A 15,056-nucleotide genomic window follows, 5' to 3' on the forward strand; every position below is an offset into this window, starting at 1 on the left:
TATTAACACATTAGACATGATAGGAGACACATTTTTTTCCTCACAAATTTTAAGAATATTTCCAGTCTAAGAACTCTTTTTCAATTCTCAGTCTCCAGCTGAAAATGATTTAAAGTAGCATCAATCTCCCTCATCCAAATCAGTAGGAGTGAGTTGAAACTTTACTGTCTACCTTTAATCTGGCCAGTAATGACAGCGGGACATCTTGGACTTATGGTTACAGCCACTCTATCTGGTTTTTACAGAGACCATAACTAGTAGTTTTGTGGGTGATTTTTACCTTAATTTACTTTTATTATGGAGGAGAATTTCAGTTGAGGGTTTGGAGACCAAGGGCAGTTTTTCCCCCCACCCAAACACATTTCAAAAGGAGATTCGCCTTGAAAAATGAAAGCACTGGCCATTTTATCATCTTTTATAGGAACTATAACTAAGACCTATGTGATGTGTTAACTCATTATAATGAAATCCTTCTTGTATATGTGCTAATAAATGTGCACTATGCCAAATGTAGTACACTAGGAGGTCATTCATAAAGTGAAATGATTTATAAAACAAAGTAAGAAAGCAAAAACTGATCAGTTGTTAAAATGCTCTGAGTTCTTTATATGTTTTTTTAAATATATCAGATTAGAAATAGGAAACTACTTCTTTGCTTCTTTTAATGGTGCTTTGAATTTGCATTTCTACTTTAGTAATCAACTACATAGGAATAAATGTTCACATGTGATGTAGTTGGACATGCATTCATCAGTTTATTCTTTTTACTGTTGATGAGCACTCTGCAGATATGGCTTTATTCTTTACATCCATACAGTGTCTATGCACATTTCATTTAACAAATATTCATTCATTCATTATTACAACAAGAATACTATAAGCTTTGAAATTAGGCTCATGAATGTTCTGTGACCTAATGCACTTGATTTCTAGTGTCTATATATCTATACTAGTAAAAGGAAGACTGACCCACATGTACTTGTTAACGTGTAATGTGTGTGTGTGTGTGTGTGTGTGCATATGCATGTGTGCCAGTCCAGGCCTGGGCACTGTCCTGAGCTTCTTCACTCAAGACTAGTGCTCCTACCATTTGAACCACAGCTCCACTTACAGCTTTTTTGTGGTTAATTCAAGGCAAGAAACTTAGGAATTTTCTTGCTCAGGCTGGCTTTGAACGAACCATGATCCTCAGTTTCCAGCCTCCTGAGTAGCTTGTATGACAGATATGAGCCACTGGTGTCTGGCTCTAACCATTTTTAAAAAATATACAATTGTGATTTCATACAGTTTAATCTTTAGCAAAGGAAAGTTTCAGAGAACCATGAATTGCTAAGAAAAGATCACTTTCAATTAAAATTACCAGGGAGAAATAAATAAATTCTATTAAAAACAATAACTATGTAGCTTTTTCTCATTTTTTCTGCTTAATGTTAACTCCTCCCTAACATTTTCTCTATTGATGATATCCCAGTTATTTGTAGTTTTCTGGTATTCATCATATATTTCAAACTGCTCAATTTTCCTTCAGTTGCTTATTCTTATTGTACTTCCAAACCTGATGAAATTTCATGCATTTGTAAATAGTGAGACTTTTATTTCAACTCCAGTCTGAGAGCATTCTCCTTCATGAGCTGTTTAAATGCTTTAATAACCTTTATTGTATCAGCAGCTTCCATTTAAAAATAACTCACTTATTGTCAAAAATATTCCTTTTCTAATCACTTCTACTTGTTAGAATCCAAATTTAACAACCATTAATTTGAGTTTTAGTTCCCCAAAATAAGACTATGGAGGACAAATTGGAAATAAAAATTAAAGCTTTTAAAAAAAATCTTTAATTTGTTTTAATGACTGGATAAACTCCTTTATCTCAAAAGAAAGCACTAGATGGATGCTGGTGGCTCACGCCTGTAATCCTAGCTACCCGGGGGCTGTGATTTTCAGATCATGGTTCAAAACCAGAATGGGCAAGAAATTCTGTGAGACTCTTATATCCAGTTAACCACCAGAAAACCAGAAGTAGAGCTGTGGTTCAAGTGGTAGAATGCTAGACTTGAGTGAAAAAGCTCAGGGACAATGCCCAAGCCCTGAGTTCAAGCCCCACAATTGACAAAAGAAAAAAAGAAAGTACCGTTCTATTCATGGCAAAATTGCAGTAAGTCTGGTATGGTGGTACATGCCTATACTCTCATCATTTCAGGCTAGGTAGGGGGACCATGAGTTGTGGGTCCGTCCGAGGTGGATAATGAATTCAGAGTAAGCCTTGTATACATGGTAAGGCCTTGTCTAATTAAAAGAAAAAAAAGAAAGGAGGGAGGAGGGTGAGAGGGAGGAATCAGAGAGATGAGGGAAGGGATGGGTGAGCAAAAGAGAGAAAGAAGGAAAGTGAAGAAATTTTGATATGATGTTTGTTTGGATCTCCTCACACTTCATATGCTGAAATCCTCACCACAAAGATAATGTTGAGAGGTTGAGACCTTTGTGAGATGGTAAATTACTGAACATGATGCTCTCATGAATTACCCTTGTAATAAAAATTAAATGAGTTCTTTTTATTGCATGAAGACACAGAAAATAGACTCAATCTACAAAGTGGACACTGAATCTCCCAGCCTCTTGATCTTGGACTTTATAGTCTCTAGATCTATGAGAAATAAACTTTTCTTGTGTATAGTAGTAGGCAGAAAAGTATAGTTTCACTAACTTTTGAAGGGTATGCATGAGTAACACCAAACTCTTAATAAAGGTTAGTTATGTATTATTATTACTCAAAAAAATGTGAGTCAGGAAAAATGTATTCTCTAGACCAGCTCTTTGAAATGTTAGTGATTATTAGTCAGCTATTTTTAAAAGTACCGAGTTTTATATTTTGCAATCCATTCACTCACTCAGTAAACATAAAGTTCCTTGCCTTTTGGAGTTTATAGTCTAAATAAGACACACATTTTAGACAGAGCTGATGACCCACACCTGAAATCCTAGCTACTCTGAAGATTGAAATCTGGGCATCACAATTTGAAGCCAGCCCAGGCATGAAAGTCCATGAGATTCTTATCTTCAATTAACTACTAAAAAAGCCAAAAGTTGGGCTATGAATCAAGTGGTAGAGCACTAGCCTTGAGCATAAACGCTCAGCCTCTAAGTTCAAGCCCTAAAAATGGTACAAAAGAAAAAAAAAGAGAGATACATTAATAGATGAACATGTTATTATAAATTATGCTTAGTGACATGAAGAAAATAACAAATAACTGAGAGAAATTGATGTGTAAACCTAATTTATGTTTTAATATCTGGTGATGCTTTCTTAAAGAAATGTTAAATTAAACCTAAAAGATGAATTGAAATGAGAGAAAATAAAACTTCAAAACATAATAAGTGTTGCTCCTCTGGAGGCTGAGATCTGAGGATCATGATTTGAAGCCAGCCCAGGCAGGGAAGTTGGTGAGACTCTGATCTCAATGAACTACTCAGAAAATGTCACAAATGGTAGAGTGCTATCCTTGAGCACAAAGAGAGTTGGGGGCTGTACTCAGGCTCTGCATTCAAGCACCAGGACCAGCAAAAATGAATGAATGAATGAATGAGTGAGTGAATGAGAGCAGGATCAAACTTAAATAAAATAAACAAGTTAGACTCTTATTCATGAACTAAAACAAAACAGAGAAAGATGAAGTTGTGTAGGTAAGAAAGGATATTATTCTATATATTGGGTAGGACATATGCAGAGATTTTAGTTTATTCTAAATGCTTTAATATTGTTCTTATGAAGGATTAAAGTAAATTATGTGATTTTTTTTTAAATTTAGAAAATCAGTAAAGGGCTGGGAATACGGCCTAATGGCAAGAGTGCTTGCCTCATATACATGAAGCCCCTGGGTTCGATTCCTCAGCACCACATATATAGAAAAGGCCAGAGGTGGCGCTGTGGCTCAAGTGGTAGAGTGCTAGCCTTGAACAAAAAGAAGCCAGGGACAGTGCTCAGGCCCTGAGTTCAAGCTCCAGGACTGGCCAAAAAAAAAAAAATCAGTAAAGGATTTGGGTAAGAATGAAATAGGATGAGCATTTTTTTCATATAATCCCTTCTCCTTGAAAGCTCACTGGAAACAAGGAAAAAAAACACCAAAAGGATGAAAGACTATCTTAAATAAAATAAGGAAAGGACCACAACCACAAACCACCAAATATGAAGTATAACTTCTAAGTCCTAAAATACATCAGAGTATGGAAATATAGTAAGAAATGACCAAAAACAAAACAAACAAAAATAAAACTTCCAACCTTCCTTGGGTAGGATATACACATATCTAAATGTTTATCAGTCTAAAATGCATTTTAATGCTCCTTTGGTAACTATGATGACATTTAAGGGAATGGGAGGCTACAGAAGTAATTATGACCCAATGAAGTTCTGCTTTCAAAGAACCAAGAATAAGGAAGGTAGAATGGAAGAAGAACTTGTCATTATCATGATCTATAACCACATTTAATCATAGAGGACTTCTGGCTTTGAAAAGGGTTAAAAGAAAGGAAAAATGTAATTATAATATCAATTCTCAAAGGCATGTGATACACAGATTCACAACAAATTCTACATGGAAATGAGAAGAGACATTGAAAGGTCAAAAGAAGTACAGTAAGATGATGTTAAAGGCAGCAATCTAAATTTGATTTCCCTTGTGATTTTCCTATACTATTCTGAAACAAAAAGGCCAGGAAGGGCTGCCTTTATTTAAAAACATAAGAAGTATAATTTAACCAGTGTGGAATCTATGCATGGATACTGGGAAGAAATATCTATAGGAAGATAGAAACATAAATTTAGGCCAGGTGTAAGTCATTTGTGAAATGGGCAATTACTTCAGGCAATACAGAAAGAGTTGAATCACATAGTTTACTATATTATCAAAGAACTTCCACAGGACACTTCTCTTCAAAAAGAGTTGACAAAAAGAATTATGAGAGATAAAGGGTTGACCTGCCAAAGAAGGATAAAAAAGAACATTCAGGTTTTGAAATGTGAACCAGATGAGTTTAAAGAATATTTGAAAGGCATGTAAAAAGCAACAAAAACTGGTTAAATGCAATTTAAAACCAATAAAGGAATGTGGATGTAATACAAATGAATTCACACAAAATTAAGAAGCAACCACAATGACAGTCTATCAACATAATTGACACCATCACAAATATGTTCAAAGTTGTCTGAAGAAATAAACTTTGTTATAGGAAATAAACTTTTATATAATGAAAATCAACTTCAACTTAAAAGACTATCAGAAAAAAGAAGCAGAACCTAACAAGTTTAATGGATATCAGAATTAGTAAGAATAAAATACATCACAATTGAAACCTTAGAAATAAAACAGCTCAGGGGGGACTATTTGGAACAAATTGTAAATCTTAGAAGAAATGATTAGCTATCTGGAAACCATGACCTAGAAAATCAACCATGGAGAGATAAAACATTGGAATATTTGAGCAATGAGTAATAGAATACATAATTAATTTAAAAAAATTAACAACACAATGACCTGGTAGCTTTGCTGCTAATTCTACTAAACTATTACAGAACTACTACAACTAATATTCCTCAAATATTCCAAACAGTGAAAGGAAATTTTTCTAAACTTGTTCTACAAATCCTGTATCACACTGTAAACACACACACACACACATACACACACACACACACACACACACACACAAACCATATCTGTTTGTTTCCCCGCCCCCCCCCCCCCCCCCCCCCCGCCAATCCAATACATTTCAATACATTTGGGAAACACTTAAGACTTGGGTAGTTGCTGCTTCTGGGGATATAGAGCCAGGAGAATACACCTGCCTAGCTCACAATGGACAAAGGTCCTTATGGCAACCAACAGTTCCAAGTACACAAAGAAGGGAAGATGGTAAAGTGACTGCAGCCCTGAAGCCAACAACTCACCTTTGTGAAGTCCAACTATATGCACATATACAGCAGTATCCTTAACACTAGGAACTACAAGAGACCCAGCAAAGCTATACTTCAAAACTGGGGGAGAAATGAACGGCTTCTGTGATAAACAATAACTGAGAGATCTCAATACAGTAGTAGAACATCACTGCAGAAGATACACTTCAGCAGTACTACCACACCAAAAGGAGGAACATAAATACAACCGGGGGGAAAAGAGGGAGGAGGTAACAAATTGTACAAGAAATGTACCCACTGCCTTATGTATGAAACTGTAACCCCTCTGTATATCATTTAGACAATATATAAGTAATTATTCAGGAAAAAAGAAAAGTTTCACTAGAAAAGTAGAAAGCAAGGACTAAGAAAGAATCAACCAAAGTCAGTATAGTGACAGAATTTACTTCATACATTCCAGCAACACTTTCTGGATGTTAATAGTCTCAATTTTCCAATCAAAAGACATAGGCTGTCAGATTGGACTGAAAAACAAGACCAAGTATTTGTTCCTACAAGAAACATACCTCACTGACAAAGTGAAAGGATAGAAAAAGCCATACCAAGAAAATCAACACTACAAGGAAGTAGGAGTAGTTTACTGATTTCTAACAAAACAAACATGAAGCCAAAATTAGAGAGCCATTTTACATTGATAAAAGGAACAATCCATGGAGAGTATATGACAGTTGCAATCATATATGTACTAAACATTGATGTACCCAACATTATAATACAAACACTACTGAACAAAAAAACCTGATACGTTAACACAATAATAGTAGGTGACTTCAATATACCATACACACCAATAGGTAGGTCTTCTAGATTAAAAATCAGCAAAGAAATTTCATAGGTAAATAATACTATGGATCAAATGGAATTATCAGACATCTGTAGAATATTTCAAGCAACTCCTATAGAACACACATACTCATCAATCCATAGAATTTTCTCCAAAGTAGATCATATTTTAGGACATAACACAAGGCATAAAACCTGAAGAAAATTGAAAGAACATCTTATATTTTAGAAGACATAATGGAATAAAAATCAATAGCAAGAAAAACTATAGAAAATACATACAAAAATGGCAATTGCAGGCTACTCTTTTGAATGATCAGCAGGCTATTATCAAAATTTCAAGGAGGGAGTTTATAGCAATAATTTCTTACATGAAAAGGTAGATCTAGCTCCAATATTAAGATAAAGATGCACATCAAGATCTTTACAGAACAGTACTGGAGGTGCAGCTAAAGTAGTACTGTGACATCCAAAAGCATAAAAGACTGAGCAAGAGCTCTAGGCTATGAGTTCAAGCCTCAGAATCACAGTGAGGGAGGTAGAACAACTAATCAATCCAAAAATTAATAGAAGGAAAGAAACAGGATAAGGGAGAAAATTCTCCAAATATAAAGTAAAAGAAGAATAAAAATGAACAATTAAACAGAAATGACTCTAGAAGAATAAACATATATGCATAGAACACACCTACCCTCGCGCGCGCACACACACACACACACACACACACACACACACACACACACACAATGACATTGATGGACATTTTTATCTTCTTTGAAGAACTGTCTAGATTATTTGCTCATTGGAAATAAGGTTGTCTTTTAGGGTCTTATCTGTTTTGAGTAGTCCCTTATGAATTCTGGATATTTCTCCTATTCTGTAAGGTAACTCTGTTAATTAGTTTGATATAATCCCATTTATTCATTTTTGCTTCTGTTGTCAATGTTTTTGGGGGGTTCATCCAAAAATTCAATGCCCATATTAGTATTTTGAAATGTTTCCCATGAAACATAGTTATAAGTGTACTTCCTTTATCACCCTTATTAAAATGTAAGTTCTCTTTGAACAATGACTGTGGTATATACTTCAGATTCTTTCCTTGTGCATAGTAGTGACTAAGTACATATCTGTAGAGTACAATACTACTTCACCTACCAAAACTGAATAAACATATTAGAATTCACAGAAGAGATTAATACTTATTTTCATCACATTGGTGTTTCTGAAGAAATTAAATGGTTCCTATGACTCTTTTTTAATATGACCTACCCATTGGCTCAACATTATTACATTATATTGGTAATTGTGGGTAATATTTGAAAACAAATATAAATGGAAAAGCAAACATTTCCATGCAGTGATTTTCAATGTCATTAAATTATTTTAAAAGTATTTTTTATAAATTTTAAAATGTTGATCTCTAATTGTACTTACAAAACAAAAGAAACTCTGAGCTGAAAAGTTCCATTTATAATATCATACATACATATATATTTTTCTTTTTTTTCTTTTTTTGTTGTTGGTCAGTTGTGGGGCTTAGACTCTGGGCCTAGGCACTGTCTCTGAGCCTTTTTTGTCAAGGCTAGTGCTCTACCACTTTGAGCTGTAGCACAATTTCCAGGTTTCCGGTGGTTAATTGGAAATAAGAGTCTCTCAGACTTTCCTGCCTGGGCTGGCTTTGAACCACAATCCTCAGATCTTAGCCTCCTGAATATTTAGGATTACAAGAGTGAACCATGAGCACCTGGCATACTTTATGTATTTTTAAGTAAGTGTTTTGGTTTTTATTGCATTAATGAAACTACTTTTGTTTGTTTCCAGAATCGGTCTGACTGGCTGTGATTGTTGGGAGTTGTTTTGTTTTATTTTGTTTCTGCAGTAATGGAGTTTAAAGTCAAATGCTTGCTAGGCAAATGCTCTACCACTTAAGCCATGTTTCCAGTCCTTTTTGGCTTAGTTATAAAATAATCTGATGCTCTCTTTCACTGGGGCTAGGATTCTACTGAGATTTTCCTACCTATCTCTCCTACATAACTGTCATTATAGGTGTGATCCACCTGGATTGGCTAATTTTGTGTTACAGATAGGTGGAGCCTCTATTAATTCTTCAGTTTTAATTGATTATATTATTTTAGACATAATGAGACATATTACTAATTATGAAAATAAAATATGTCAAAGAAGAATAATGCCCCATTTTTTCAGTTACGGATTACTTACAAAATAATCTCTATATAAAATAAACTTTATAACTTATGTTAATCCATTTGATAGTACTTTGCTGAAGGAATGAGTTAATTGGTGAATTTACATGTATTTTTTCTGTAGTCTACCATAACTTTTTCCTTTGATAATACTGCTGTACCCAATATTATAATACAAAATCAGGCCTTTGTGTTTCCTAGGCAGGGCCTCCAGCATTGAGCAACAACCCACCCAAGTCTTTTTCATTTAGTTATTATTATTATTATTATTTTTTTTGCCAGTCCTGGGCCTTGGACTCAGGGCCTGAGCACTGTCCCTGGCTTCTTCCCGCTCAAGGCTAGCACTCTGCCACTTGAGCCACAGCGCCACTTCTGGCCGTTTTCTGTATATGTGGTGCTGGGGAATCGAACCTAGGGCCTCGTGTATCCGAGGCAGGCACTCTTGCCACTAGGCTATATCCCCAGCCCCAGTTATTATTTTTTTTAATGTAGTGTCTTATTTGTGTCAGGGGAACAGCCTCAGATAAAGAACCTCCTACCTATGGCCTCCCTCATAGGTAGGATCCTAGGCATATCATATTAAATCCAGCACATTGCTTGAAATATAAGCTTTTACCATAACTTTTGTATATTATCATACCATAATTATACATTAAGACTATGTTTTAGATTTTTGTTTAAAAAATTGGTCTGTGGGTGGCTGGGAATATGGCCTAGTGGTAAAGTGCTCGCCTCGTATACATGAAGGTCTGGGTTCAGTTCCTCATTACCACATATATACGAAAAGCCAGACATGGCACTGTGACTCAAGTGGTAGAGTGCTAGCCTTGAGCAAAAAGAAGCCAGGGACGGTGCTCAGGCCCTGAGTTCAAGCCCCATGACTGGCAGAAAACAAACTAAACAACAACAAAAAATTGGTCTGTATTTTGTAGTTAATTCTTGATTTGATTTCAACAGAACAGGAAAAACACAAAGTTTTCCCAGAATTAAGTAAATGTTTTCAGCCTGCAAATTAACAAAATGAAGAAGTACAGTGCACACACTGACAGATGTGTTAGAACAACTATAAAGCCTCTCACTGTGCCAGGACTCGCTTCTGTGATAGGTCTGATGTAAATCTCTATTGTAGAGTCTGGAGAACTCTTTTTGAAACATATTATAATTTAGTACGTTTAGACATAGTGGAAAAAAGGAAAAAAATAACTTACAGGAGGTCCAGGATCCCCTTTAGGCCCTCTCAGATACTCCATTTCCAGCATTGTATTAAGATCCTCATAATAATAATAATCATAGAGCTCAGCATCATAGCTATTTCCATCCGGATGAGTAGTAGAATCCGGATACAATTCACCTTCCTTCCTTCCATCGAGGTGATTATCCACAGGTGACTCATTTCTGACTCTATATAAGCTAGCATTTAGAATCCGTTCCATTTCTATGAGTTCGTTGGTGTGTAGATTTGCTCTTATAGCCTTCTTGAGACTAGTAATCATATCCTGATTTGTACGTGGAAAACTAGATGACATATCCTTAAGCAATGACAGACCAGCTACTTTATCATAATGTTGGGTGGCATTGTCTGGCACGTGTAAGAGCGAACTGAATTTTTCCTCAGTATTGATTCTTGCCTCACTGAGGCTCTGGTGGGTCATTGAGGGGCTTGAATTTGTCTGAGTCTGAGCTTCAGTAAGGATTTCTTTGGTTTGAATCTTGTAGTTTGTATGATCCACAGCAGAGACATTTGCTGAATGGAGAGAAGTGAACTGGGAGCTTGCTATATGGTGTTCCCAGCCTTCATGCCCTATTGCAGAAGCATTATTTATGACACTTAGAATGCTTTTGCCTTTAGTGAATGGATTCTTGGACATTTCTTTTTCAGCAAGTCCTTTGGTCAGGAGAGGGTGTCCAGTTGTCTTAGCTGGTAAGACAGTTCTATGCGAAAGGTGAGTTTCAGGCTGCAGTTTGTCTGCTGGCCGGCACTGCTGTTTCACATAGCTGCAGTAGTCAGAAGATACCTCCATAGATGGAATAACATCCAACTGACATATTATTCCTTCAAAATGGACAGAATTATTATGCATACTTCCTAAGGTAAACACACTTTTAGCATCGAAGGACTGAACATCTGACACAGTCTCTCTGCTAAAGTAGTCCTTTCCACACTCAACAAACATTGAGACCGTTCGGTTTTTAATAGTAATTGCAAATGAGTGCCATTGCTCATCATGAACGCTGTAGTTGAAAAACACAGACTGTTTCCCTCCAATATGTACCATTAATTTCTTAGGTAGTAATTGTACCCCTAATTGCAGCCTATTTTTATTCCGGATGCTGAAGAGAAATGCATTGTTCACTCTATGTGACTGTAGCCCAATTAAAATTGTAAATGGCTGTCCTAAATTGGCAGGTAAAATGTTTATGAGAGGTGATTCAATATAAGCATCGTTTTTTAAACTGACACCTGATTCTGTTAAGTGGATGCCCTGAGGTAATGGTGTAGATGTTGATGCCACAGATGTCTCTGAAGATGAGTAGCTTACATCTTTGCCTCCAAGGCCTAGTTGGTGAAGAATATCTATGCCTGGAAATTAAAAGGGGGGAAAAAGAAAAAAAGTATTACTGTATTGCATTCAGATGTTCATATAAATGTTTGAGTATAAGAAATCTCCCTTGTATTAATAGTAATCTCTATAACAAGCATGTTCTATCAACAACTAGGTTTCAGGCAATAAGAGGTAAAAGAAAGAAAGATGCACTCAATAATGGAAATAAACTGTATGACCATGAGGGCATATGCAGCAATATCTCCTTACCCAAATTTTAATTAAAAATAAGTTTAGTTCTCTTTTTCCCATTTAACAAGGTGATAAGACTCCTATTATTCCAATGCATCATATGTTCAGATTCTAAGATGCTATTTACCTTAAATTTATAACAAAATTTAATATCACCTGTCTTATAAAGAAACTGGAGGTCATATTTAACAAAAGTTAATTTGTAACCCTTTTTAATTAAGCTTATGTTTTAAACTTTAGTTTTTCCCCTCTAACTTGAGAATTTTTAAATCTCATAGGAGATGGCTATGTGTACCATATTTAAAATACTCAAATCCTTGGATTATTACTGGGCAAGATAATTTAAATTCATTTTTTAAGTTAGCACCATAGCTTTTTTCTATTTTCAATTTTTTTTCTAGTCCCTATAACAAGGTGTGTGTGTGTGTGTGTGTGTGTGTGTGTGTGTATGTGTGTGTATGTGAATATGAGTGTGTATGTTAGTACTGGGGCTTGAACTCAGGGACTAGCTTTCTTGCTGGACAATTTTGCTCATGGGCTGATACGCTAGTACTTGAGTCATGCCTCCAGCCTGGCTTCTTGGCTAGTTAATTGAATGTAGGGTCTTCTAGAGTTTTCTGCCCAGGATGGCTATCTTCAGATTTCTGCATCATGCATAGCTGGTACTATAGGCATGAGCCACCAGGGCCAAACCTCAACAACAATTTTTCTTCAATTTATAGACTGTTTTTCAGTAGTTACTATGGAATGACTGTTTTTACTATATAACAAAGCCTTCTAATCTGTATCTGATAGCCACTATGAAATGGCTGATTAGCTGATTCATGGAGGCAGTGGTAGGGCTGCAGGCTCCATGAACTTCTCTAAGGTTCCAAACAGGAACATGCAAGGCCCTCCTGTGTCTGACATAGTCATAGCCACATTTATGTCTCCATTGGACTTCAGAGTGCCCACATCTTTGCTCTCCTCCTTGCCCCATGGACAACATGTATTTTATATGATATGGGATTTTTTAAAATTTACTGCTCATTGTATTTTTTCAGTAGTGTATTGCTGTCTCCATCATTCAAACAGTTTGTAAAAGACAGATTCTATCTGACTGATTATTGGACAGGATCTGCCTTGGTATAATTTCTGATTGAATGAGTTCCTCCAATCAGAACTTGCTCAGATATCCTATTCACTGGTGGAATCATATAAAACTAACCAACAAAGCTGAGTCCTTTCAAAATCTATATGATCTGAGGATTTTTTCTGAAGCCAGCTCAAGTTGGAAAAGAAAGTCTATGAGAGAGATTCTTAGCTCCAATTAAACATCAAAAAGCCAGGAAGTGGAACTGTGGCTCAAATGGCAGAGTGCTAGCCTTGAGCACAAAAAATGTAGGGATAGCACCTGAGCTCAAGCCCCAAACTAGTGCACATGCGCACACATACACATAGCTTTTGAATTTTTTCTATTATATTCTTCTATCATTTGCTAGTGCCAGCTTTATCTTCATATTTTTTCCTATTTTCTTTTGATTTATTTCTTTTTCTACTTTCTCATTGCTTAGTTGTTTGTTGTTCTTTCTTCTTTTACAGTGAAGTCATTTAAGCTAAAAATATTTCCCGAATACTGCTTTAGTGGCATTCCATGTGGTATTTTCATTTCTGCTGCTTTCTAGAAATGATTTCTGTGCATTCCTTTAGACTTTTAAATGTTTTAAATTTCTAGTAGGAAATTATTTGGGGTTTCTGATTTTGCTATTTAAAATCTAACTTAATAGCATGTGATCAGATAATTGTATCTCATTTAATTTGCATTTTTAAAACCCATTTAGTTTAATAACTGGTCAACTTCAGTGCTTGATAAGCATTCCAATAGGTGTATCAGGGGAAGAATGCAATGCACACTCTTACTCATGCTTCACTGTACTTATATCTTTGTTTTTAATGCATTTATTCTGTCACAGGCTGAGAGGTAAAAAGAATCTCTTCAGGAATAGTAGAGTATCTACTTAGCCTTTTATCCTATGTAGTCTTTAAGAATATTGATGTGATGGTTTTTACAAATAGATTATCATAAAACACATATTTTGGGGGATAGTGTACTTTTTCCAATGATAAAAGACCTATCTCTAGTTTATTACATTTTTAGGATTCTGGTACCTGAAGGTAACAGATTAAGCTCCTTTCCTTCAACATTATTTTTGCTTCTACTTATCTGAGACATTTTTAAACAGGATTTTTTATCACCCATTTTAAAACAATTTAGATGAAGTGAACTGTATCAGAATTGTTTCAATAATACAATCTAGAATTTTTCTTTGGATCTATAATCATACTTACATTTATTAACATGTTTTGTTTTATCTTTCCAGGTTGTACTATTTTTACCACTTTTATTCAGTCTTTCATTTTGACAGGACTTGGATTTTGTGTGTTTTTTTTGGCCTGTCCTGGGCCTTGGACTCAGGGCCTGAGCACTGTCCCTGGCTTCTTCCCGCTCAAGGCTAGCACTCTGCCACTTGAGCCACAGCGCCGCTTCTGGCCGTTTTCTGTATGTGTGGTGCTGGGGAATTGAACCTAGGGTCTCGTGTATCCGAGGCAGGCACTCTTGCCACTAGGCTATATCCCCAGCCCTGTGTAAGTGTTTTTTGAGATTTAGAAAGGTTTGAATTTTAATCTAAAGTTTACCTTTAAAATTATAAATAATGCCTCTAGTCTTTCTCTTATTGATTTTTTTTTCCGAGTTCCAAAGGCTTTATTGGCAAATATGCTTTAGAAAAGTTCCATCATATCATTCTCTCAGTGAAATGGAAAGCTGGGTCCAGGAACTCAGGCATTGCTAAAGGTGACGAGGACCCCTGCTGTGTCCACTTCTACTCATAGACCCAGTCATGAGCACAAGACTTATAATCAACCAATTCTTCAGGAAAAAAAATGGAACGCTTCACGAATTTGCGTGTCATCCTTGCACAGGGGCCATGCTAATCTTCTCTGTATCGTTCCAATTTTAGTGTATGTGCTGCCGAAGCGAGAACTCTAGTCTTTCTTTTAGCATATCTGTATACTTCACTATTGGTGCTTTACCACTTGAGTCACACTTCCAGCTCGATTACTTCTTTCCTTTAAGTTATATTTTCTCTTCCTCCCCTTTTAACCCTTTTGTACTCTATGTACAATCTAATATTAGTCCGTGGGAGATTTTTTTAGTTTATACTCTACTGTTTCATTATTGAACATCATTATAGTTATTTTATTTGATATGCCAACTTTGAATGTTAATTCTCAGCTTCACCAGAGGTAATCAGCAATTCCATT

The 15,056-nt window shown here is 35.8% G+C and overlaps 1 protein-coding gene and 1 non-coding gene across 2 annotated transcripts in view; both read right to left on the reverse strand.

Annotated features, from left to right (window-relative positions):
* Positions 1-12,315, reverse strand: part of Col24a1 (collagen type XXIV alpha 1 chain) — a 265,766-nt gene extending 253,451 nt beyond the window's left edge. The window contains exons 1-2 of the mRNA XM_048352139.1: positions 12,264-12,315; positions 10,167-11,539 (exon numbers count right to left, since the gene is read on the reverse strand). Coding sequence (XP_048208096.1) covers positions 10,167-11,539; positions 12,264-12,315 — 1,425 coding nt within the window. The remainder of the gene's footprint in view (positions 1-10,166; positions 11,540-12,263) is intronic.
* Positions 12,316-14,669: 2,354 nt separating this feature from the next.
* LOC125355862 lies at positions 14,670-14,776 on the reverse strand. Its single transcript, XR_007211783.1, has one exon. It is a non-coding gene; the product is annotated as a U6 spliceosomal RNA (small nuclear RNA).
* Positions 14,777-15,056: the final 280 nt, after the last annotated feature.

Source organism: Perognathus longimembris, chromosome 7, assembly GCF_023159225.1.
Source record: "Perognathus longimembris pacificus isolate PPM17 chromosome 7, ASM2315922v1, whole genome shotgun sequence".
NCBI lineage: Eukaryota > Metazoa > Chordata > Mammalia > Rodentia > Heteromyidae > Perognathus > Perognathus longimembris.